General features: G+C 36.8%; 2 protein-coding genes across 3 annotated transcripts; both read left to right on the top strand.

The window, feature by feature from the left end:
• The first annotated feature begins 4,514 nt into the window (after nucleotides 1–4,514).
• LOC122836253 (probable E3 ubiquitin-protein ligase HERC4) lies at nucleotides 4,515–13,625 on the top strand. 2 transcript variants are annotated; one of them, XM_044126073.1, is made up of 23 exons: nucleotides 4,520–4,797; nucleotides 6,168–6,288; nucleotides 6,402–6,478; nucleotides 6,727–6,948; nucleotides 7,048–7,139; nucleotides 7,576–7,706; nucleotides 8,148–8,272; nucleotides 8,354–8,433; nucleotides 8,518–8,636; nucleotides 8,734–8,793; nucleotides 9,058–9,163; nucleotides 9,326–9,521; nucleotides 9,604–9,752; nucleotides 9,861–9,977; nucleotides 10,088–10,186; nucleotides 10,461–10,637; nucleotides 10,732–10,872; nucleotides 10,964–11,130; nucleotides 11,211–11,265; nucleotides 11,393–11,457; nucleotides 11,909–12,092; nucleotides 12,169–12,271; nucleotides 12,783–13,625. In XM_044126073.1, the coding sequence occupies exons 1-23, from the start codon at nucleotides 4,587–4,589 to the stop codon at nucleotides 12,992–12,994; spliced, it is 3,009 nt and encodes a 1,002-aa protein (XP_043982008.1). In that variant the 5' UTR covers nucleotides 4,520–4,586; the 3' UTR covers nucleotides 12,995–13,625. The 2 variants fall into 2 exon arrangements, with proteins under 2 accessions (XP_043982009.1, XP_043982008.1); XM_044126074.1 differs by lacking the exons at nucleotides 12,169–12,271; nucleotides 12,783–13,625 and having other exon boundaries at nucleotides 4,515–4,797; nucleotides 11,221–11,265; nucleotides 11,909–12,078.
• A 1,000-nt stretch (nucleotides 13,626–14,625) lies between these two features.
• On the top strand, nucleotides 14,626–23,274 carry LOC122836252 (probable E3 ubiquitin-protein ligase HERC4). The gene is made up of 23 exons (XM_044126072.1): nucleotides 14,626–14,916; nucleotides 14,995–15,115; nucleotides 15,197–15,273; nucleotides 15,618–15,839; nucleotides 16,619–16,710; nucleotides 16,812–16,942; nucleotides 17,765–17,889; nucleotides 18,436–18,512; nucleotides 18,621–18,718; nucleotides 18,821–18,880; nucleotides 18,959–19,064; nucleotides 19,157–19,364; nucleotides 19,480–19,610; nucleotides 19,727–19,828; nucleotides 19,960–20,058; nucleotides 20,247–20,360; nucleotides 20,445–20,579; nucleotides 20,665–20,834; nucleotides 20,925–20,985; nucleotides 21,061–21,131; nucleotides 21,215–21,398; nucleotides 21,489–21,588; nucleotides 22,364–23,274. The coding sequence occupies exons 1-23, from the start codon at nucleotides 14,706–14,708 to the stop codon at nucleotides 22,579–22,581; spliced, it is 2,913 nt and encodes a 970-aa protein (XP_043982007.1). The 5' UTR covers nucleotides 14,626–14,705; the 3' UTR covers nucleotides 22,582–23,274.
• Nucleotides 23,275–25,178: the final 1,904 nt, after the last annotated feature.

The raw sequence follows: 25,178 nt of genomic DNA, 5'->3' as shown, positions 1-25,178 counted from the left end.
AGATCATCAAAAAATATTACAGACAAAAAATGACACTTTCATTTGATAAGAGAAAAAGGTAGCCAAAGCTTCCAAACGCTACTGAACTTAATGACTGGTTCTAACATCAAGTGTCACTAAAGGTTTGCCAAAGCTTCCAGTTCAGGCCCTTTCTTACACTGGAAGGTTTTCAAATATGAGTGGCTGAGTTAAGTCCAGACTTTAACTAGGCCACTCCAAAATGCTTTTAGTCATTCAGAGGTAGATGTGTTAGTGTTCTTCGCTAACATGCGTGTACTTGCATGGTGGAATTCATGGTTCCATCAATTACATCAAGTCGTCCAGGTTCTGTAGCAGCAAAGCAACTCCGGATCAACAATGTTTGACCTTTGGGATGATGGTTTTTTTCTGTATTAGTTATGCAAAAGATGTAAAGGGTCTCACACCATACTAACTTTTGTCTTGCCAGTCCACAATATGTTTCACCCAAAGTGTTGTTGTATTTCTGACTCTTTCCAGACAGACAGAGGTCAATGACTTTGCATAGTCACTGTTTTTGCATTCTTTCATATCAGGCATATGACATGTTTTTTGTTTTTTTAATATATCGTTTAGCCTACTTTATGATTTTTGACAGGTTCTGTTTAAGTTCTTTTTTTACACATAGAACCAGGCTGATTTTCAGTATCAAAAACCAAACTGTTTTTATATTTTTATATTTTGCAATTTTATTATTATGTTTTTGTTGTTTTTATATTGTACATTTGCCTAATGTACAATTTTATTTGAAACATTTAAGTGTGAAGGAAAAAAACAAACAAAACCAATGAAATTATTTTTCGTAACGGTGCATGTCCTACAAGAAGGTTTCATATTATATTTTTGTTTAGAACCAAAATGGCACTTTTTGATGATAATTTTTAAATAGCCAAAATCACACAGGATTAAAAACAACCAGACCCGAGCAGACATGAAAAGTTGCACAATCAGACTTACACAGTGCAGTACAGTACCATCCACTTTCCTCTCTTCGTTATCTCTCTCCAGATTCCTCTTTGCATTCCTTAGCTCTGCTCTCAGTGAAAACAAAAAAAGATAAAAAAAATTAATGTTTTTTCTCAGCCAGTCTCTCTGGCCGCCCTATTTTTTTTAAACTCCTCATCCGTCCTTGATCACCAACAACTTAATTTTTCAAGTCAAAAGTCATTGCGCACTTCATGTCTTTTTTTTATTTGTTGTTCTCCGTCTTAAGGGGGAATGTTTTTTAGTCAATTATTAAAAGCACTTACTTTCAATAAATTAATTTATGGTGTTCTAGATTTTTTAGCGATGTTGTTTTTGTTTGACAAGAAATCGGCAAACTCGAAAACAGAGATATATGGATTTCTTTTTGTGAACTTTTATCGAAAGTTTAGCCAAAGTGTTAGTGTAAATCAGACAACGTGTCTAATTCCCTCCGTGGAAATCCCCTGAAACTCCCCAGGGCTCTTGTGCTATATCTCAGCTGTCGGACAAGGCCCACATCTCTCATCCCTCTTTCTGCTCTTTGTGTGTGTGTTTAGCATTTAATCTCTACTCCATCCTCTTGCCGACGAGGCCCTTTGAAGCCTGATATCTGGTCAGTGTAACTGTGGTTTCGTCCACTTTCAGTAGTCACATTACACACTGGATCTTAATGTTCTGCTTCGAACAGATACAGAGAGCGTAGACCATATTACAAGGACAAGAATCATCTTATATGAGCCCATCACAGACGTCTAGTATGTGAAGTTAATTCTGACATTTAATTTAACAATTTTTTTTACCTCAAACTTTGTATTTGGAAAATAGCCATAAAGTATCTATCTATCTATCTATCTATCTATCTATCTATCTATCTATCTATCTATCTATCTATCTATCTATCTATCTATCTATCTATCTATCTATCTATCTATCTATCTATCTATCTATCTATCTATCTATCTATCTATCTATCTATCTATCTATCTATCTATCTATCTATCTATCTATCTATCTATCTATCTATCTATCTATCTATCTATCTATCTATCTATCTATCTATCTATCTATCTATCTATCTATCTATCTATCTATCTATCTATCTATCTATCTATCTATCTATCTATCTATCTATCTATCTATCTATCTATCTATCTATCTATCTATCTATCTATCTATCTATCTATCTATCTATCTATCTATCTATCTGTCCATGGATGGCTATATGGTAGGTGGTCTAACCCTCAGTTAACTAAAATAAATCTAGAAAAATACTATTGGAGGTGAAAACGATGCAAACATAAAGGAAAAATAAATTCAATATTGCAGTAATGCTGTCTTTGTGCTGATACTGTTGATGGTTTTGGTCCTGGTACAGCTCTGCACAGTCCGTCCTCCTGATCGATAACCAACCACAGAAACACACACACACACACACACACCCAGCATGCCTTTCTGTCTTCAACTTTGCATTGACTTCCATTCATTTTTTATTGACTTCTATAACCTAAGCCTGACCCCCACCCTAAACTTAACCTTCACCAGTAGACACCCAACCCCAAACTTAGTTTAAACTCAAATCACATCCTAATCCTAAACCTAACCGCTAATCCAGAAATAGCATCTTTTCTTAAGGGGTCTGGGCTTTGGGTCCCTTAAGGAGCACTTGGACCTCACAATGTAGTATTTGTTGGAAAAATGGTCTTTTCATTGTAGCAATAACAAGATCACACACACACGCACACGCCAACAAAAGAGCACATACGTACACATTCATAAGTCATAAACAAATAGGAAGTAGTTGCAATAAAATAATTATCTCTACATGTTGCAGCCCTATCAATCAATCAATCAATCAATCAATCAATCAATCAATCAATCAATCAATCAATCAATCAATCAATCAATCAATCAAACTTTATTTGTATAGCACATTTCAGCAGCAAGGCATTTCAAAGTGCTTTACATCAAATCAAACACAAAAACACAATGCAACATAGAATCAACAATAAAAACAGAACATCAAGTCAGATTCTGTCAATAAATTTGCAATTGATTACGTTTCAAATACAACTCTAAACAAGTGGGTTTTTAGTTGAGATTTAAAGGAAGTCAGTGTTTCAGCTGTTTTACAGTTTTCTGGAAGTTTGTTCCAGGTTTGTGGTGCATAGATGCTAAATGACCCCTATGGAAATATTGTACATTCAACAGTTCGTTCTTCAGTTTTGGTTTTCTTAAACCACTTTTTACGACAGAAAATGAAATAGTGTTGGATTTTTATTTACTTATGTATTTGAATGGCTATTTACCTATTTACTTTTGATTTTTTTATTTTCCAGAATGCCTTTTCTTTACCGCTTCTTCTGATTCATAATTTTCCTTTTATTCATATGTCAACCTTGGTATCAAAGAAGAGTTGTGAATGAAATATTTTATAATTAAGAGAAAGAAGAAGAAGTAGTTTGCAGCATTTGTGGGGAGGCCGGGAGGTCACTCGTGCAACTTGGCTGATGTGCTACAGAGGTCAAAAAGGTCAGGTTGCATTCAGACTCTCTAAAAAAAACACTTTCAAGCACTTAGCCTGCACAAGCAGCTGATCTTTGTGACTCTTCCAAATCCCTCTCATGTTGATTTGTTTCCTCACTCTAAGAGGAGCAGAGCAGAAACTAGGAGAGAAGATTAATTATGACCTTCTCTTCTCTTCAACTCTGTTATGTTTGTTTTCATAAGTTAAGCTCAAACCCTTTCCTGACTCTGTTGTTGATCACTCTGGCATTTGGTTTCACCGATTTCTTTAAGGTTAACATTTCTGGAAGATTGTTCCTTAACAACAAAGTCTGATGTTTTGGTCAATGTCAGTTTTCACTGACCATGTTCAGCCACACATTCTTCCAACGTTTCAGTTTTTAGGTTACCATTAAAAACTGGTTGTTTTGTTGATTTTATTATTGTTGTTTTTAATTGTATTTGACAATTCCCTTTCTAAAATATAAATTCCAATGCAAAGTTTAACGACTTCGAAAAAGGAATATTTTGTGTTTTAAGGAAGAGCCACCTGCCGTTTTGGGGAAACTCTGCCTCCACCTAGTGGTTGATATACATCATTACAACTTAATCTAGTTAAACTGAGCCTTGTTTGTTCTTGAGTGCATTTCACACACAATATGGGAGCTTTCCTTTCTACGTATAGACTCCATATTTCAATTCTGACTGAATAGCTAGTGTTACCTGCTTAAACTTTACAGTAAAAGATTTGACGGGATTGCTAATTATCTAGGGGAAAAGAAAACATTTTGAAAGATGAACATCTTAAACTCGTTTAGGTGTGACGTCTGTAAATGCGAAGAAAACATAACAGAAAACATTTATTTTTAGTTTAAACTAAATTAGTTTATTTTGAACTAACTAAACTTAGCTAAGCTAAAACTAAATTCTGCACTCAGTTTCGTTTTCGTTTTACTTGCAGTGATCCAGCTGATTAGCCCCGCCCCCTGCTCCTCAGAAACGTGTAAGTTTTGTTTCTCAACTTTCTGCTAGGTTTCGTTTCAACCAGCTGAGCAACATAATAAACATCAGCTGTTGTCCTGGTGAGGCTCACAGACGAGATGTTTTCTTGGGGAGAAGACTCTCAGCGAGGCTTCTGTCTGAAAGGAGACCCCATCACAGATGAAGGAGTTCATTATTTATATTTTGGTCATAATGTCACGGATCTCTCAGCAGGTCGCAGCGCGCTGGCTTTCCTCAAAAGTAATGGGAATGCATTCATTTTGCGCACTGATGAGAGCAAAGATGGAAACAGAGTAAGAAGAAAACAAAGTGAGTATCTGTGTGGGTTTTTTTAGTATATAAATGCGTTTCCAGTGCACTAATGAAGCCTGTTGTTTTTGTCATTTCTGAGTTATAGGCAGCTTTTATTCACTTATCAGTGGCATTTTTGTATTTAGTTTAGGCTTTTTACGACACACTTGAATTTGTCGCGGACTGATAATAGGATATAAACTATAACTTCAAATAATTAAAAAACATAATGCAACATAGAGGGGTGGGTGCATGATATTGAATTTGTGATCCTCCCCCACTCCCTACTTCATTCTGGTTCCAAATTTACAATCAGTGGTGGTGTTCTGTCAGATAGCCATACATTGTCAGATCGTCATACGCGTATGACAAACTGACAAACTATATCTGTCAGATCAGCATACGTTTGCATACGTTTCAGCATACGTTGTCAGATAGTCATACGCTTAGCTCAGACATGTATACGTTGTCATTACCATATGATTTTATTTAATCAGCAACATAGAATCATGACGTAGATAAGGATTTTTTTCAAAAGTGAAACACTGGTTTTGCCCCAGTTTCAGTGTGGGTAAAAATTGCGTTTTCATACACGACATGCTATCCAAGTTAGCAGACATGTTATCCAACCCAAAAATATTAAGGAAGTGGGGGACGTGAATTTAAACAGGGCGTGTTTTAGGACGTGTTTTGTAGTTTACTGCAGCTGCAGCAGCATTAAATTTAATTTATTTAGTTACTTTTTATTGTGTCTCTTCTCGCGTATGACAAGCTGACGACTCCTCTCAGTATGGCGGACCTCCTGCAGAATGCGCATGCGTGCGCATGCGCTCTTACCATATGTATGCTATTCTGACATGTATGGCTATCTGACAGAACAGTGGCATCAATGGGTGGGTCTAAGGAGACGATGGCCATTCGACTCTGCCCCACCAACCACACATGTACGCATAATGTTTGTTAAAAGTAGATTTAGGAGAGATAAAGACGGGATTTCATGAGTTTCTAGACATTTATTTATCTATTACTTTCTGCCTTTGCCCTTCAATTTCTGTCATTCACTCCTGGCTCTGCGCTGACCTGGAATCAAGATCATATATTTAGGCCAAAAATTGGAGTTAAAGAGTTATTGTTTTTAAAATCAGGACAAAGTATGTCACATCAGGATGTTTCTGAAGATTATTGTTAACATTGTCCTGTTAAAACTTGAACAATCCACCATGGGCTGCTGACCTATCCCGCAGCATGATGCTCCAACCACCATGCTCAAAGGAGAGATCTGAAGGGGTCATTTTTAAATAGCTGACAGAGGGCCAGGTGTAGACCATAACCGTCTGATGTGGTAATGAGTAAATTTATATATATGAATTATCTCTGTGTGTTTGCAGAGTTTGTGAAATGTGAGGAGAGGATTGAGGCGGTGAGCTGTGAAGACGATGTAGTAATGCTGCTGTCTGAGCAAGGCTCTGTTTTCTGTGTGGACACGACCCACACCCCGTACACACCAAGGTGAGAAAACAAAGCAAGGTTACTATGCTGGCATACAAATAGCTTCAATTCATCTACAAGTCCTCTGATTCTTATAAAGGTTTGATTAAGATTTTTCTTCTACTTTCTTGCAGGACATTGGACGCTTTTTCTAGCATACCAGTTGCACAGGTTGCTTGTGGGAGCCAGCATTCAGTTGCTCTGACAAAAGGTTTTCAATATTTCTGCATTGTGGATGGCAAATTCTATTATTAACTTCCGTCTTCTAATATTTTGTTTTTACCATCACAATGACATAAGTACTTATTACTAAGCTTTTCTTGGCTACTCATTTTTGCACCATAATCACGTTGTGATTTCAAGAGTCTTAAGATTAGTTCAGATGTTTCAGACATGACATGAACAGTTCATGATGCAGTGATGTGGATTCAGTAGTTAATCCTGGGGATCTTCCTTCAGAGGGTCAGGTGTACACCTGGGGCCTGGACTCCAGAGGTCAGCTCGGACTGGGGAAGAGACATTCAGGAGCGAGATCAGCTCAGCAAGTCCGATCCTTGTTGTCCATCCCCGTGGTTCAGGTCTCTGCGGGAGGAGACCAGAGCTTCGCCCTCTCCGTGTCCGGAGGCGTGTTCGGCTGGGGCAGAAACGACTGTGGACAGCTCGGACTGGGAGACACAAAAGGTGCTGTCAGAAATTATTTCATAGCTTTGTGGCTAAGAATAACATATTCAGATGTCTAACCTTGCATATCTTACATAATAAATCTCATATTTGTTTTAGACATGTATACACCAGCTTGTGTTCATGGTTTGAATCTGAAGAAAACAGGCGACATTTGCTGTGGAAAGGACCACACCGTCGTTTTGACCAAGGTTAGGAAGCAACATAAAAGAATCTGACCATTTTTCTTTTCTTTTTTTTAGAAAAAGGAAAATGGTTTGTTTTTTTTTGTTTTTTTGACAAATTAAGTTAAACTATAAATTGCATCTTTTAGACTTAGAATTATTTCTGGAAATTAGACAATTAGAGTATTTTTAAACATCTAAACAAATCATTATTTAATAATGGGCTTCAAAAGGAAGAATGCAATTTGTCATTTACTGTTATTACAATTGTTTGAATAACAACCTAACTGAATCTCAGCCTAATTGAAAGAGGCTGAGATTTCTTTGAAGTTACCAAAGTTTACAGGAGTATACTTAATGAAAACTTAAAGTTTTCATTTTTGTCCCTCATATTTGTACTTATTTGAAGTGATGCATTAAAAATACGCTGGATGTAAAGTTTTGAAGTGTTTGGATTTTTCAGCATGGGGAAGTGTTCACATTCGGTTCTGGTCAATATGGACAACTTGGACACAACTCCTTGCGAAATGAACTCCGGCCTCGACTTGTTGCTGAGCTTTGGGGGGCAAAAGTTATCAAGATTGCATGCGGGAGGTAAATCACAGCTTGTTGTATCATCAACACTTTAAAGGAAAAATGTTGTCTTAAATCCACATTCAATTATTGTTTGAAAAGAAATATTGTGTGTAGTAGTTTCAGTTTATTTCTCCAATGCAAAATTACTTATTCATACTCAAATACATCCCCTTTAATACCTACTAAGTTGCATCTGGACTACAGCTTTTTTTCAACCTTTGACATGTTCCTGGTCTAAATCTGGCTGGCTATTTGATGTGTATCCTGAGCAGTCTTAGTAGGGTTATTTAAATAGGTTAGTTTCCTACCACTGACTATTGAGCATTGAATAAGCTGAATAATTTGGAGGCTGTCCTTTCATTCATACTGCTATTATTCAGTAGTGCTGAATAATAGCATATAGTAATAAAAATTCACCAGTGTAGTGTTAATAATGTTTATGATGTTCTTTCAATCCAGGTATCACACATTAGTTTTGACAGACAGCCAAAAGGTCTACTCCTTTGGTTGCCAAAGTCAAGGTCAGCTGGGAAACAGAGAAGAAAGCAACCCATCTGTGCCGCTACCTGTTCGTCTACCTCCAGGTAACTTTATGTATAGGATTAGGATAAAAATCTAAACACTACTGCATGTTAACTTTATACAGTAATTTACTTCATTACTAGTTTCAGATGCAGTTCATTCCAGAATTGGAACCGTCTTTGCTGGAGAAAACTGTTCATTTGCGGCCTGCTCTTCTGATGAGGTACCAGTGACAGTGTTTGCCGAACAAAGACATTAACATGCAACAGGATCAGTCACCTCACCACATTTTTTTTTCCATTTACAGGAAGTTAGCATAAATTCAGACAATAGCGCAGTCAGCAAAGCAACTCAGCCCGGTTTAGAAGTTATGGTTGATAAATGGACGTCTAAATGTGATGAAAAGTCATGGAAAAAGATTAGGCAGTGAGTATTTTCCACTAGCAAAGCGTTTAATAACATGATGTTAAGTTCTCTTAATCTAAATAAAAATTACTGAAACATTTATTCTTCTTCTCCTCAGGGAAATCCACAGGACATTTTTATCTGCGTCCTGTTTGAACAAAAGCTTTCTAGAAGAAAGGTAAAGATGCAACTGTTGAAATTTTTGTAACTTAAAAGTACAAAACATCCCATTTTCCTTTAAGTCGTGTATATTCTAATTCAAGTAGACATAACTTAATTAAAGATTGTATTGCTTCTATTAGTCTTCAGAAATGTATGATTATTTTTCAGTATATTGGATGTTTCAACATAGACCAGTCAATTGTTGAAATAGCATCTATTTCAGTCTAGTAACAAATCAAAGATCATAATTTATGCTGACGGTCTTTACTTTTCTGCTCAGAAAAGATAAACATTTAAAAACCTCGTCAAAGTACCATGGGCTGAACCTGAAACTGGCTCGACGGCATTTCAAGCAACTGGTCAAGACAGAAGATGTCTGGAGAGAGGTTTGTCTCTCTTCCTGTTCAATTTTATACATTTGACAACTGCACGATAACTTGCTTTATATACTTTCATTTGTTTTTTTCTTATCCATCCATCATTTTTTTATCTATCTGTTTTTTCCTTTTATCCACCTGTGTGTGAATGAACACATATTCATCACTCAGGTTGAAGCAGCAGTTCTGCATTTGCTTCCTCTCCTTGATAAGACCCCAGTAGGAGTGGAGAGTCTGAGGATCTTCCTGCTCCTCAATGAGCTTCTTCATGTCATCCAGAAGTACAGAAAGCAGCAGCACAGCAAGCTGGCTGAGGTTGTCGCTACTGCAGTAACAAGCCTGTCAAGGGAAAGCCTCAAGGTTTTAGGTACTGTTACCTAGTTTAGCTGAAATTACTTTGGCAAGTGATTAAAGCTTTGTGTGGTAAACGTTGATGCTGTCATCTCTAGGTGAGTGGTGGTCCTCGCTGTCGTCATCCACCATGAAGAGATTTGTCAGCGTGTGGAGACAAGCTCTCTGTCTGATCTTGTCCGATGAGGATGCTCCTCGCAGTGATGGTGTCAGGAACCTGCTTCAAGTTCTCCAGTATATGTACAATGTCAGTATCATAATCTGAAACAGGACTGTCATCTTTGTTTGTTTGTTTTTTGTTGTTTTTTTTAAAAAAAAAAAGATAATTAAGGTCTTATATGTGTCCTCTTGACAGGTTAACAGCAGGGTTTCGGAGTCTCGAAGGCTGCCAGAAAGTGATTTTTATGTGATAATCGATCAAGAGTTTCTCCGTGGAGAACTGCAAATCTGGCGTTTAAAATCAAAACGCAGGGTAAGAAAGTTCCTGTCAGCTTTAACTCAGAAATTAAACAGACATCTCGTTTGTAAAATCGCTGAATAACTAGAAACTCAAAGATCATGTTGTGCTTTTTACCTTTTTAGTATGTGCGTGACGAGCCACTTGTTCTGTGCAACTTCCCGATTGTGATGGATCTGCAAACAAAGACACTGGTTTTTGAGATGAATACTAATCTCACCCTGGTAACCGCTGTTTTATTATAATGTGTTTCACTTAGTGAATCAAGTTACTGAAATAAATAAACTTTTCAATAATAATTTAATGTATGACTCTGTATATGCTTTGTATATATGCAGTTGAAAACCAGAAGTTTACATACAGTAGATAAAAAACACACATTTTTGAGAAACTACAATACCACAAAACTTTGCTTCTTTATTTATGTTCTATGTTTACTGAGCTTGCGGTCTGTGCCCTAAATTTGTGTACTTATATTGGATCTCTTTTTCTTAACAGAAGGAGTTCAGCTTCAGTATTTTGGACCAGATCCTCATGGAAATGTTTCTGAGTTTAGAGTTAGGGTGTTACCCTAACTCTCCCTTGGAACTGCACCTAAACCGAGCGTCTGTGTTAAACGACACATTTGAACAGCTGGCTAAGGCTGATCAGAAAGATTACAAGAGAGAACTTGTGGTACAAGACTGAAAGCTTATTAAGCATAATTGAGTCATTAACTGCTTCTGTGGAGTGTGAGAAGAAACCTTATTGGTTCCCTTTTGCATTCTAGGTGTTTTTTGATGAGAACTATGAAAATGATCCTGTCTACGTGAAAGACTTTTTCCATGAAGTCTTTCATGAGTTGATGTCTGCTGAATCTGAGATGTTCGTGTTCAATGACTCCAAAACACTGGCGTGGTTCTCCTCTGGAGTAAGACTTGTTAGTTTAGAAATAACTGATTTTAAGCTCAGTTAATGATCTGTTTTTTATTTAATTAATTTTTATTTTATTTAATTATCAGGCTTCACAGGAGGACCAGCGTTTCCACCTGTTTGGGGTTCTGTGTGGCCTGGCTTTGTACAACAAGGTGATCATTTACTTACCCTTCCCACTGGTGCTGTTCAAAAAGCTGCTTGGAGTGAGGCCTTCACTGGACGATTTGAAAGAATTCAGTCCAACTTATGGCAAGTAGGTAGAATTTATAAATGGTTTTAAATTAAATATATATATATATCATTAAAAATGATCTTTGTGTTGTTTTCTTTGAGTGGTCTGCAGTCCATCCTGGACACAGAAGAAGACCCAGAGGAGATGTATTTTACAGTGAGTATGGAAGTTAAAAGAAATGTCACCATTCATTTTAGATCTTCGATATCTAACAGTTTTTTGGGTTTTTCTTTTTATAAATAAACTTAGAGACAAGTAACACCAGCATTTCCTTTCTTTAAAGATCCCATGGAGTGGAGCTGATCTTGATCCTGAAAATCCTGACAAGCAAGTTACCAGCGAAAACAAGTAGGAAATAATTTCATTTCTGAGGGTTTTTTTTTATGAGCCGTTCATAATGATTCAATTTGTTATTTAGTTAAATTATAAATATATTAGAGGTTTTCACGAAAAAGCTGGAAATTAAACCTTATAAACCAACTGAAGAATAACATATAGATGCTGCATTCTCTGCTGTTAGTCTCCATAAGATACCTCAATAGACATGATCATAACTCTTCTTCAAATTCATAAAACAGATGTAGGTTGTTGGGCAACCAAAGTCTAAAGACCACATAAGTATTTCCTTGAGATCTGTTTTACTGTTCCACAGCTGAACTAAATCCACACCGGCTGTTCGGAATCCACTATTTGATAATTAGTCCGAAACTGTTATTAAAAATCGTAAGCAATTACATTTCTGTCATAAGATGTGTCTGACCCATTTTTGTGAATGACAATTTTTTTATCAACTCAACAGGAGAGAGTTTGTTGACGCCTTTGTGAACCATGTCTTCAACACGTCAGTGGAAGTTGTGTTTTACGAGTTCAAGCGAGGTTTCTTCCAAGTTTGTGACCGGGATTTGGTGAAACTTTTTACACCAAGGGAACTGCAAGAAACCCTAGTTGGAAAGGACTTCTGTGACTGGGAAAAGCTGAAACAGGTACTTTCTTTGTGATGGTATCTATTCTGAGCTGTTTGAATTATTGCTGACGCCAGGTTTTGGTCTTCTTTTCAAGAACACCGTTTATGAGGGCGAGTACAATGCCGACCACCCCATCATACAGATGTTTTGGGAAGTTTTCGATGAGCTAAAGGAGCATCAGAAGAACACCTTTCTGTGTGAGTATGAAATTAGATTGTGTCCAACATTATTTAGAATTATGAAAACTTTAAAAAATGCGTGAAAAAAGTTTTTGGACTCAGCGTAATTTCTGACAAAACCTTGTAAGTTCTTGGCATCCATTTTAATGTGCCCTGGATACTACTTTATTATTTTGTTGTTTACTCCACAATTCCATCTATTTTAACAGAAAATATGTATTGAAGATTTTCAAACATAGATTTTTGTTCAATTTGTTGAGAGAGAAATACGAGGACTAATCCACCTCTGAAATTATGAGTTGCTTGGTGTTTAGTTGAAGCTGGATTACAGTTTTACAAAGGACAGAATAGAATACCATCAACAAAGTTTAGATTGTATTTATGGATGGCCAGATAAACAAATATGCCACTCACTATTACTTTGTCTGTGGAAAAGTGAAAAAAAAAAATTTAAGGTTAATACTTCTTTGGAGAAAGTTTCCGTAAAGGCAAATTTATATCCACTGATAACCTCTTTTACCGCCATCAGGGTTCGTCACTGGGTTTGAACGGGTGCCGATCCTCGGCGTGGACACGATAAAGATGAATATCAGAGTTGAATCCATGAAGGATGACCAGTATTATCCTGCGACCCACACGTGTTTCTCCACGCTGGAACTGCCGCTGTATTCAACCAAAGACATCATGCGAGCCACACTAACCGAAGCTCTTAGCAACAAAAGGATCAGTCAGTGCGTTTGAGTCAGGAAGAATCCCTGACTGGATCTTTACTGAGTGATGCGGATGTTTTTACCCACGGACACAGCACTTCCCTGACGATGAAAACTATGTGTAAATAAAGAAAAACAAGTTTTAAACTGAAACAGTTTTAATCAAAACCTGTAAAGAAGTTGTTACTGTCATGTTTTGTAACTCATTGTTACACTTAAGTTTACTGAGATGTTAAAAATAATTGTTAGATTAATGCGGAATAAGTGAGATTTTAAAACTAATCTGAGATTCTTTCAAATAAATATGTCATGTAACCAGAGAACTGCAGTTTTTCCTTCAGTCTGATGATAATCTGGATCAATTTTCTTTATGTATATTTGCTTTCTTGCTATTAAGTTAACAGCATTTAAGTTAAAAACAAGCTTTGCAAACTATAATATGAAAAGTGTGGGCAGAAGGATAGCATTTTTTTACCTACGCTCTTTATTTTTCTCAATTACATTGTCTCTATAAAGATCAGTATGTTTCTTTAATAAAATCAACGACTAAAACTCAGGAGACTGGTGTGCTGTGGTGGCGCAGGGTTTCAGCACAACGTACATGGAGAGGCCCAAGTCCTCAACTCAGCCGTTGTAGGTTTGATTCCTGGCCTGCTGACCTTTACTGCATGTCTTCCCCCTTCTCTTATTACCCACTTTCCTGTCAATTCACTATCAAACAAAGGCCACTAGAGCCAATAAAAAAAATAAAACTCAAAAGATTTAATTCTAAAATTGTGTTTGCTTGTGCACGTTTCACAAAATGATGTTTGAATATCAACACAGACCATAGAGCTAAAAAAAAATAATGTTGAGAATGAGAGTACTACTGACTTTGATACAATAGTTATAACATTCAGATTAAAATATTTTAAATAACTTCAAATTAAAATGTAAGACTTAAAGGAACTGGCGGCTGTACTTTGTAAAAGTGCAAACAATCACCTTCGTTGTAAAATGGTTGTGTTCATACTACAATCTGAGGCTAAGTGTTTAATCTTTTCTTTGTGTTTGAACTGAATTTGTTCACAAATCACCAATTATCTGTCTGGTTTTAATCTCAGCCAGTAGAATTCCACTTTTCAAAATTTCCCCAAATAAGCATCGAAAACTCAGTGGTTTGAGTGTTAATAAGGACATCAAAACCTTATTAATGTCCTTAAAAACATTATTAAGGTTAGTAATGTAACTCTACTTAAGACCCCATAAAACCTTGAAGAACTGGCTTAAATTATGGATTCAAAACTTTAGATTGGATTATTTATGTTTGCCTTATTTAAAGAAAGTCGACCAGTTTGTAAAGTATTTTGGGACCAATTTAAAAATGTATTCTGTTCTCAACAATCACAACAAGGCTTATGTCATTTTTTTTCCCTTCAGCCAAGTTTATTACAAGTAGATTTGAGTGCACCAAAGTTTGCCTCAGTAAAAATCCCTGTATGTGTTTCTATTTACTAGGAAATTAAAAGTACGCAGAAAGTGCGGTTCTTACACGATGAATACGCGAAGGTTTCACTTTCGTTTACCCTCTCTACAGCGATAACTGCTCATACTTGTAGGTGTGTCATATTTATCAAGCGTCATAGTTGTGTTTTCCTTTCCTCACAGCTGTTGGAACAAAAAAGCAAGCCCAGTTTCGTTTTTCTTACAGCTGAGTCCTTAAAAGGACCAGTTGTAAACCCTTCACATCCTCATTCACCAACATGTTTTCGTGGGGTGAGGACTATCGGCAGAGCTTTCGCCAGAAAAATACCTCAAATGTCCCATCTTCGGATCGAGTTCATTTTTTAAACCTCAGCTTCCGCATCAGGGACCTTTCTGCTGCTCATCATGTTCTCGCTTTCGTCAAAGATGTTGGAGATGCGTCTATTATCCGCACACAGGAGAGAGGAGATGGGAGTAGAGGGAAGCAAAGTGAGTACTAATCCTTTATAATGACTGGACGAGATAAAGTTTAATTTTGTACTCACGTGCTGTTGCTTAAATTTGCAGAGTTTGTTAATTGTGGCGAGAAGATCCAGGCTGTCAGCTGTGGAGATGATGTTGTCTGCCTTCTGTCTGAGGGGGGTAAAATCTTCTGCGTGGACCCTAATATCACTCCGTTCACTCCCAGGTAACAGGGAATTCAAAACCATGTTTTATTTTACTGTGATGATCTTAGAACGTGTTTGGAAATGTGGTTGTATTTTATCAGAACTCCACCAGCGCTGTCCAGCATCATAGTGACCCAGATTGCCTGTGGGAGCCATCATACTGTCGCACTCACCAAAGGTACTGTTAACCTGCTCTATTTCAATAATTGATTAGAAATATGAGATATTATAGATTTAGTAATCATTTATTAGGATAATTGGTCAATTATTAAAGTGTGGTTTTGTGTGATAGTTATTAGTGATAGGTATCTGAAACAAATTGATGTTTTTTGTTTGTTTGTTTTTTTTAAGTTGGGTTCTACTGAGAGATAAATATAAATCATAAAAAAAGATGGGGTAATCAGGCCCTTCCTGGCTGGCACCAATTTTTGGTTTAGTTTGAGATCTAATTTCTGGTTAATCCTTCTTGCAGCAGCCAAGAAGAAAAAATAAATAAACTCAATGGTCGATGTTTTTTCACAGATGATCAAGTGTACACATGGGGCCAGGACTCCAGGGGTCAGCTGGGACTGGGTGGGAGTAATTCTGGAGCCGGTTCACCTCAACATATCAGATCTCTGTCAGCCGTCCCGGTGGTTCAGGTCTCTGCAGGAGGACAGCATAGCTTTGCTCTCACCGTGTCCGGAGGCGTGTTCGGCTGGGGCAGAAATGACTGCGGACAGCTTGGACTGGGAGACACTGAAGGTGCTGCACAGATATATTATTACCCTCTGACCAGTGACATGCACGTGTGGCTGATGACTGGTGAGCCACTGCTGTGGAGTCAGATATACAAATATATGAACCTTACTTAAAGTTAGACCTTATCTTAATTTTTATTTGTTGAACAGCTTTTAATTATGCTGTAATTATACATTTAAAAGTCTGGCTGCTTCCACAGAGATAATTTGCACAGAGGAGAGTTTTCCTCATCTGGTTTTTGTTGGACTGGATGTTTCATTATTTTCAATGCGTAGAAGACAATCACCTGTCAACCAGTTTATCAGGCTCAGCACTGCCACCTATCAGTGAAGCATGGTACTCTCTGCCTCACGCTGCATTTTCCCTGTGATTTTTCTTTGCGAAAGACAAAACATTTGACCCACATTATTAGACAAACTTAAATAAAGTAAGTCTGAAAATAAATAAGTCTGAATGTCACAATGTGTAATTTGTAATTAAATGTGTATATTGCAAATATAAAGACAGCAATAGGCATTCGACAGCGTCACCAGGTGAGGCACAGCTCATCATCATCATCATTTCAAAAGGCAGTGTGTAAATTCAATTATTTTAACCATAATAATGCTTAAATTATACAGAAAACAAGTTTGTAGAACAAAAATGGATTTACTGTGTTACTTGTCATGATGAATTTGAGGAAGTCTCACCTTCATCCCCTGACTGCACGCCACTGGTTCAGACTGGTATGAAAAAGTCCTACATTATTTGACTGCAACTCAAAATATTTGTATTTTATACAGATAGAACCACACCAGTGCCTGTCAATTATCTGAACACAAAGAAAGTCATTCATATTTCCAGTGGACAGGAACACACTGTTGCTCTGACAAAGGTCAGGGATCCTAAAGTCTTTTTTCAGATTTCACAGAAATTTAAATATTTATTGCCAACATGAAAAGTGAAACTAATCAATGTGGTTGCCTGGTTTTTCAGGACGGTGCAGTGTTTACGTTTGGCTCCAGCCAATACGGACAGCTTGGACACAACTCGTTCCGAAATGAGCTCCGTCCTCGGCTTGTTGCAGAGCTCTGGGGGGCAAAGGTCACCAAAACTGCATGTGGGAGGTACTTTAACATACTTTTATAAGCTTATTATGACCTCATGTGCACAGTGAGATATTTTCTGACTGATCTACCTTATGACTTAAAGCGAGACTTACACTACAAAAAACTTCTGTTAGAGTTAATTTGGAAATTCTCCTTCATTACTCCATCCACTTTCTACAGTGCATCCATAGCAGTGGTAGTGAAACAGGACATCTGCATGATGTTTCACATGTAGTACAATCTAAAGGCCTTACTTTAATCCTCCCAAAACATTTTTCTTGTCACCATGGCCAAACACTTCTAGGTTCGTCCATGTTGGGCATTACACTCAGTCCATGGTGACATTGAGGCTCCAGCATCTCCCAGTTTATCATAAGTTCCAACCTTGATTGTTCCTAAACATCCTAAATATCCTCTGTTTTATTAGGGTGGACAGTTTATGGACAAATGGTTGAAACTTTGATAGAATTGTGTTTGAATGGGAAAGCTATCCCAGACAGATAAAAATGAAAAAGCCAGGCAACATTACGCTTCTGGAATGATCTCCTCAAATCCCTGACCGAAACTGAGTTGAAAATATGCCTAAAAGACAGATTTGTACCAGGAAACCAAGCAGTTTAAATGTAGCCCACTAATTCTGCCAAAAAGAGCGATTGAAAAAATGCAATCAGAATTGTATCAGGATGAAATAATCGTTGTCTTTTTGTGCTGGATCAGCCTGCATTTGAAACAAAGGCACATACAAGAGTGTGCATTAAAATTACATCCATAGCCATGCAAACTTCTGGCTGATACTGTAGGTTTGTAATTATTAAGCAAGCTGCTCTCTTGCTCTTCCAGATATCACACATTAGTGCTGACAGACCGTATGAAGGCGTACTCCTTTGGTTGTAATGATCATCAGCAGCTGGGACGTGATGAGGAGAGTCATTCGTCTGTCCCACTACCTGTACAAATACCTCTCTGTAAGTCCAGTCAGTTTATACTAAAGGTAAAGGTAAAAATGAATTATTGAAGACACTTTCATTTATGTAAACTACATTTACAGTGATGGCAGCAGTAAATCTCACTCTATGAACTAAAAGTTATTTTCAAAGAAAGCTGACTGTATCTTTACAGATTGTAATGTAAGAACGGCTACATTTTGCACTTCCACTGAAAAGGGAGTATTTTGTAAATTTGTAAAAGTTTTTTAATTGTTTTTTGATCTTTACAAATTTTATTTAATCATAACAAAAACCCATTGAGATTAAAAATGTCTTTTTCAAGGGAGTACAAGCCAAGAAGCAGCAATAAATACAACACAAAAAAATCTTCAACTCTGAGATAAGGAAATTTTATGTATGGTCCATGAACAATGTTACCAACAAAATAGCCACCTTATCTCAAACTTAAGTCTACATTGCATGTAGATAAAGAAGATTATTTCTGCAATCTATCAAATATTACTCTCTTAATAATTGAGGAAAGCAATATCACATATTTAAATAACATTTATTATTTCTCTGCAGGTCCCACAAACGGTCACCGGATTGAAAATATCTTCGCTGGAGCAGATTGTTCGTTTGCAACCTGCAGACCTAAAGAGGTAACACCACAAACTCTTGAAGGTTTAGCAATATCTTCATCCTTTTATGTCAACGCATAATCTTTTTCCCCACTTTGAGGAATATTTTTTACCCTATTTTGTTTCCAGGACGGATTGAACTCAAAGATCAACATAACGCAACAGCCTATTGAAAAACTGGTGGCTCAATGGACCTTTGAAGCAAAGTTGGGACTAGTGACAAAACAGTAAGAATAATCCAGTTCATGTCATTACTAGGTGTTTACCTGAGTAGTCTTTAATTTTTTACATTATGTAATTTGGCTAATTACCTCCTAACATCTTTACAGGGAAATTCATAGAACATTTTCCTCTGCTTCAATTGTGAATCGAAGTTTCCTTGATCAAAGGTACATACAGACTTTAAAGGTTTAATCTGAATTTCTTGGTATCTTATTTTAAATTAGATGTTTTTTTAATCATTTCAGCAAAGATAAGCATTTCCGGACCTCAACAAACTACCCTGGTTTGGATTTATCGTTGGCCAAGAGTGTGTTTGAAAACCTTTTAATTGAGAAGGTTCTTCAATCCGAGGTTTGACTATAAAATAAAAACATGCACATTTACGATCTGATTTGTAATGGAAGATGACTTTTAAAACCCAGGTTCTTGTTTTGTTCCAACAGGTGGAAACGGCTATCCTGCTGTTGCTTCCTCGTCTTGACAACAAACCAGTGGGAGTGGAGGGTTTGAGGGTCTTCCTGGTTCTGACTGAGCTTCTTCATGTGACTCAGAAATATTGTCAGCCACTGATTTCCTCAACAAGCCTGAAACTGGTCGAGGAAATCAGTGTTGCCTTCCAAAAACTTTCTCCTGAAAGCCTCCGGATTATAGGTACAGTGAAACGTGCCTTTAATAAAAGTTAAATCATAAAATGGTACATACATAAAGACTTCAGTACTAGACCATCTTTGGAGAAGCTCTCTCTCATCAATCCTGTCCTCCTCAGGAGACTGGTGGTATTCCCTGTTACCCGCTACAATGATCAGACATGTAAACGTATGGAAGACGGCTCTCGCATGGCCAGTTTCTCGCTACTCGTTCAAGTGTATCTTGCTGATCCTCCAGAATCTGTTTGAGGTTAGTATCAAACCCACACAACATATTATCCAATTTTTATTTTGCCAAAAAAAAGTGCATAGTTCTCTACCCATGCCTACTCTTTTTGACGCTGTACATGTTTGTTTAATTTAAAGGCCAACAGGAAGAAAATCCCTGAACAGACATTTGGTGTGGAGTTTCACCCAACATTTCTTCAAGAAGATCTGCAGCTCTGGCGTAGAATGTCACTAAACAGGGTAAATAATTAGAGGTTAATTTCTAAATTTATTTTCATGTATGCAACAAAATTAGTACTAGTGAAAAAACAAATTTTTTAAATAAAGTAGTCACATTAAAATTTTATTTTTTAATGTCTTTTTTTCCTCAGATGGGGGATAATCAACCCCTCATCCTCTGTGATTTTGCATTTGTTATGGATCTGAAGTCAAAGAAAATGGTTTTTGACACCAACGCTGCTTGGACTCAGGTGAATAAGCATTGGCATCAAACATTAACAATAATACCGATATATAGTTTTACTTTTCCTCAAAAAGTCAGTGTTGGTGCAAGATTAACAGTGTGAAATAGTTTCAAAATGAAGCTGTACGTTTGAAAACAAATGTCTTTCTAAGTTTTTAATTTGTTTTTGTTTTCAATTTCAAAATGGTTCCTTAGGGTGAGCATCAGAATTGTCTTTTTAAACTCAACCTGAGGCGAGCTTCACTTTTGGAGGAAGCCTTCGTTCAGCTGGCCTCTGCTCATCAAACTGACCTTAAGAAGCAACTCATGGTGAGTGTTTAGTTTTGCTATCAATGCTAAAAGCTCAGCCAGACCTCCTTGTCCTCTAAACATTTATAAATGTGTATTTCTCAGGTGCACCTTGATGGAGACTCAAAGGTCACATTAGTCTATAGATCAGATTTTTTCCACCACCTCAACATCGTTAAAGAAAAAAGAGAGATGTTCATGTTGAACGAGTCTGAAACACTAGCCTGGTTCTCCTCCAGAGTAAGAAAACGTCCTCGTTCATCTTTAAAATGTTTCCTTTCCCACTAGAGACAGAATTATTGTTTATATTGTTTTATTAATGCAGACAGCAGAGAGAGACCAGGCAAACTTCCACCTGTTGGGGATTCTGTGTGGATTGGCCTTATACAATAAGAGCTTCATACAATTTCCCTTCCCACTGGTTCTGTTCAAAAAGCTGCTCGACATTGAGTCAACTCTGGAAGATATGATGGAGTTCAACGAAGGAGTTGGCAGGTGAGAAAATATTTAAATTTCACTAAAAGACTGGACAAAATTGTGACTGCTTGATGATTCAATAACTTCCGGTTTTGGATCTTTTTCAAGGCGTCTGCAATACATATTGGACTACGAAGACGACCTGGAAGACTTGCTTCTCACCTTCGAGGTTGGTGATAATCTTAATTATTCTCGTCAGAGTTTTTCATGCGATTTCACAAACTTCTTCATTCCTTACTTTTAGATTAACTGGGATGAGACAGATGTCGACCTTGATCGTAGTAATCCAGGAAAGCCGGTCACAAACCAAAACAAGTAAGCCACTCAAACCAAAAAGATCTCATTGTTAATTCAATTAAAGCAGTTGGCTAATTTTAACACTTCTGCCTGCCAATCAGGAAGGAGTTTGTGGATGCCTACGTGAATTATGCCTTCAACAAGTCAGTGGAGGGCGTGTTTCAGGAGTTCAAGCGCGGTTTCTTCCTGGTGTGTGACCAGCAGCTGGTGAAGCTTTTTAGACCAGAGGAGCTGCAGGGTGTCTTGGTGGGAGGAGACGTCTATGACTGGGTGAAGCTCAAACAGGTACACTCATCTAAATGGTTTACCTTTTCCACTGCTATGTTCTTTGAATTTGCAGCAATAAAACTCATAACTCTGTCTTACTCTACACAGAACACACAGTATGTGTGGGTCAGTGACAGACACCCAACCGTACAGATGTTTTGGGAAGTTTTTGATGAACTTACTGAAGAACAGAAAAAAGATTTTATATGTAAGTAACCTTCTATATTTTTCTTGTCTGAAAGTTTTGACCTAAGACAATCACTGGTAAAAAAAGAGTTGTGGAGTCTTTTAAATTGAGTTTATGAGTTTATTTATATTGCTCTAAAGCACTGTGAACACAGTCTTGAGGAAAAAACATTTAAAAATAATTTAAAAACATTTAAAAATCAGCTCAAATTACATGTTACCAATGTTTTTCCAACATAGCCATGTACAATCCACTCACATTTAGTAGAACGCAACAATGAAAAGCTTTTCTGTTTAATAAACCAGAATGCTGCTTCAAAACTCTGCTTTGTTGTTCTTACTTGCCTTCAGTAAAGTATACACAAAGACACAGCTACTTTGTGTTTTGTGTGCAAGACTTTTCATGTGATTAGATGCAGGCATCCTTATATACTCTATACAGCTCCACTGCACAGAAAAGCCACTGCCTCATGTTGCTGATAAAAATGCTGATGAGGGTTTCATTCTTCTCAGGCAGAAATAATGCCAAGAGCAGCTGACATCAGAGTTTAGTGTCCAATGTTGCTGTTGTGTACAGGAAACGCAGTGAAAGTTGCAGGGAAAAGCTAAATAGCTTCTCATTAGATCAGTGGCATGTGTATTATTTTTGAACATATTGCTTTGTAGTTTGAAGACATGAAATGGAGAGAGCTCTGATAACTGTGACGCAGGTTTTTACCCTTTATTTGTCATGAAATCATAAAAATTTGATTGTTTGATTGTCTTTTGAGTGGATTTTTTCTTTATGTCTTCCGCAGTGTTTCTGACTGGGACTCGGAAAGTCCCTGTTCTCGGCATGGACCAGATCAGGATGAAAATAACAATAAAACAAATCCAGAGTGGCCTTGCTGATGAGGAATTCCCAGAGTCATTGACATGTCACTCTATTCTTGAATTGCCATTGTACTCGACCAAAGAGATCATGCGGGAAAGACTGACGGAGGCCCTGAAATCAAAGAGAGGATTCACGACGTGAATCTATGAACATATCACACACTAAGGATAAAATATTGCAATGTACTGGAAATATGCCATTAAAACGAGGTGAAGTGACAGCACTTAAAAATTTATATATCCTATACATTTACACTGAAATGACCTTTTTTTTCTGTGATCTACTGCACTTAGTATTTGTATTTACAGAAGGATTTGATAACTAAAGTATTTTATTACTATGTGATATACAGACATGAAGTTCAGAACACAATTTTACTTCCTTGCATGTTTATATTTTTGGGTTGTAACTGCAACATTGAGTTTAAGGTGTTATTTTTAGTGTTGTTTCTGATGTAACTTTGAGGTTTGAAGATTTTTTTTTTTTAATGAAACATTGACCAACATATTTTATGTGTATGATTTTGGTGATAGCCCTCATAAAAATGCAATGTTTGTTCAGTTGTTGGTGTTTTCTTTACAACTTTGTAATTTTGTACTTTTGTTATGTAAAGCTGCTGAAATGTGCTATACAAATTAACCTGACTTGACTTGACTTAAACTATTCATATTATCACTGAAATATACATTAAATGAATATTAGCCACCATGGCTACTCAGTGGCAGGGAATCCAGCAGTAATTTTATGTTTTAGAAATTGTAATTGCTTATTCTTTGTGAGTTTTGACTTTCACGTTTGTAACTGCATAATAAACTAGAATGTAGTTGAAAATAATTAAAGACTGGTGGTTATTGAAAAAAATGGGATTTGGTTTGGGAAAGATATTGTCAAAAATGCATACCGTTTGCTCAACTGAATGTATACATATCAACTGAACAAGCAATAGTCATGAAGTAAAACTAATCATTACAGGTTACTGCTACTGTTTCTGTTATAGTTTCTGCAGAACATGAAGAAAAACAACGTGGTGAAGCCAAATGTGTAAAAAGAATAAAGAAGAAGAAGAATGTTTAAGAGTAAGACTCAATCACTTCTCTCTGACTTCTCTTGCTGGAGAGAACAACAAACCACTAGATGGCGCTGTTATTCTGCTGTTGAAAATACCGTGAATGGAAACAAACAGGGATGAGATCATCATTTCAGACTGATGCAGCGTCAAAGTGTAACTTGCTTAAAACCTCAAACCTTCACAAATTGAGATGCATAAGTTTTAATAAATGCAAAGAATTATAATATATTGATGAATACTCTAAAGTCAACAACCCCTAATTTTATAAAAATGCTACTGAAATTTTAAATAGATGTTATACTTGAAGACCAGATTTGCATAAATACAAGGTGGCAGGAGAGAAAGAAACTATAAAGCTTGGAGAATCAAAACAAATACCAAACAATTATTTGAGATAAAAATTGTAAAAGATGTGATATTTTGACAACACTACACAAAGATGATTATAATTTTTAACTAAAAGAAGATGAAAGATGACCACGGATGCTACTATTGACAAAGGATGGCCAAAAATGATCAGAAAGGCAAATTACACATGAAAACAAAATATGAAATTACCTGAAACAAAGAGAAGCAGCACAACTGTAAGATGCAAACATTTAAATAGGTTCCATAAAAGACAATTTCTCTGTTTGATTTTACACAAAGTTGTACATTTTTCTGTTTCAGGTCTTCTAGGGTTTAAAAGTTTTTTCTTATTGATAGATATTTTTTTCTTTAAGAATTTATATTACTGTCCTCAAAGTCAGAGATTTGCACACATTAAGATTACTTTGCCTTTGAAAAACATTGGAAAGCCCAGATGAATGTGTTGTGGAGTTGTAACCTTCTAACAAGGTATTACCCAACATTTATGTCATGTCAAGTACACCTGTGGATGCATTTTACTACATCACCTCAAACACATTGCTTCCTTGTGGCATGATGTTATAGAAAAACCAAACGAAATCTGTCAAGTTAGGAAGATAACTGAGGCCCATGTTTCACTACAATTTCCAGATGCTTAAAGATGCCACATTCCAGTGTTTATACTGGCTACATGCCAGTACAAACACTGTGGAAATGTCCACCAATCACACAATGGCCTGAGGCTGGTTCCTTGTCCCATAAATGAATGTGTTTTGGTGCACAATGTCCCTATGAGCCCCAGAAGAAAAGCAAAAAAATTGAAGCAGGTAAGAAAGTTTCACTAACTTCTATGTTCTGTACCAGCATAGGCTGAAAGGCCACTCAGCAAGAAAGAAGTCATGATTACAAAAGCAGCATAAAAGGACAGATTACAGTTTTCACTCAACGTTAAAGGCCTGGATTTTTAAAGATATATTCCATGGTTTGATGAAACAAAAATGAATACTGACCATCTTTGCAAGATGAAGCTTACGTGCCTGAGACAACATCCCAACTGTGACGTATGGGGTTGACAGCATCATGATGTGAGAGTGATTATTTGCAGGAAGAACTTGCAAATTGAAAGATATAATGACATAAACAAGAAAAGTGCCAGGGTTGGGGTAAACATCCACTCCCACTTATTTTATCAATCAAATCAAAGCAGATTTTATCTGTGTACTGTAAACTTACATCAGTGTGAAGACATGTTCAATATAATTTAAATTTATGAAGTATAGAATGCAGAGTCAACCACTGATTAATATGCTTGCAATCTGCT

This window comes from Gambusia affinis, linkage group LG08, assembly GCF_019740435.1.
Source record: "Gambusia affinis linkage group LG08, SWU_Gaff_1.0, whole genome shotgun sequence".
Classification (NCBI taxonomy): domain Eukaryota; kingdom Metazoa; phylum Chordata; class Actinopteri; order Cyprinodontiformes; family Poeciliidae; genus Gambusia; species Gambusia affinis.
This window is presented reverse-complemented; position numbering and strand designations above follow the sequence as displayed.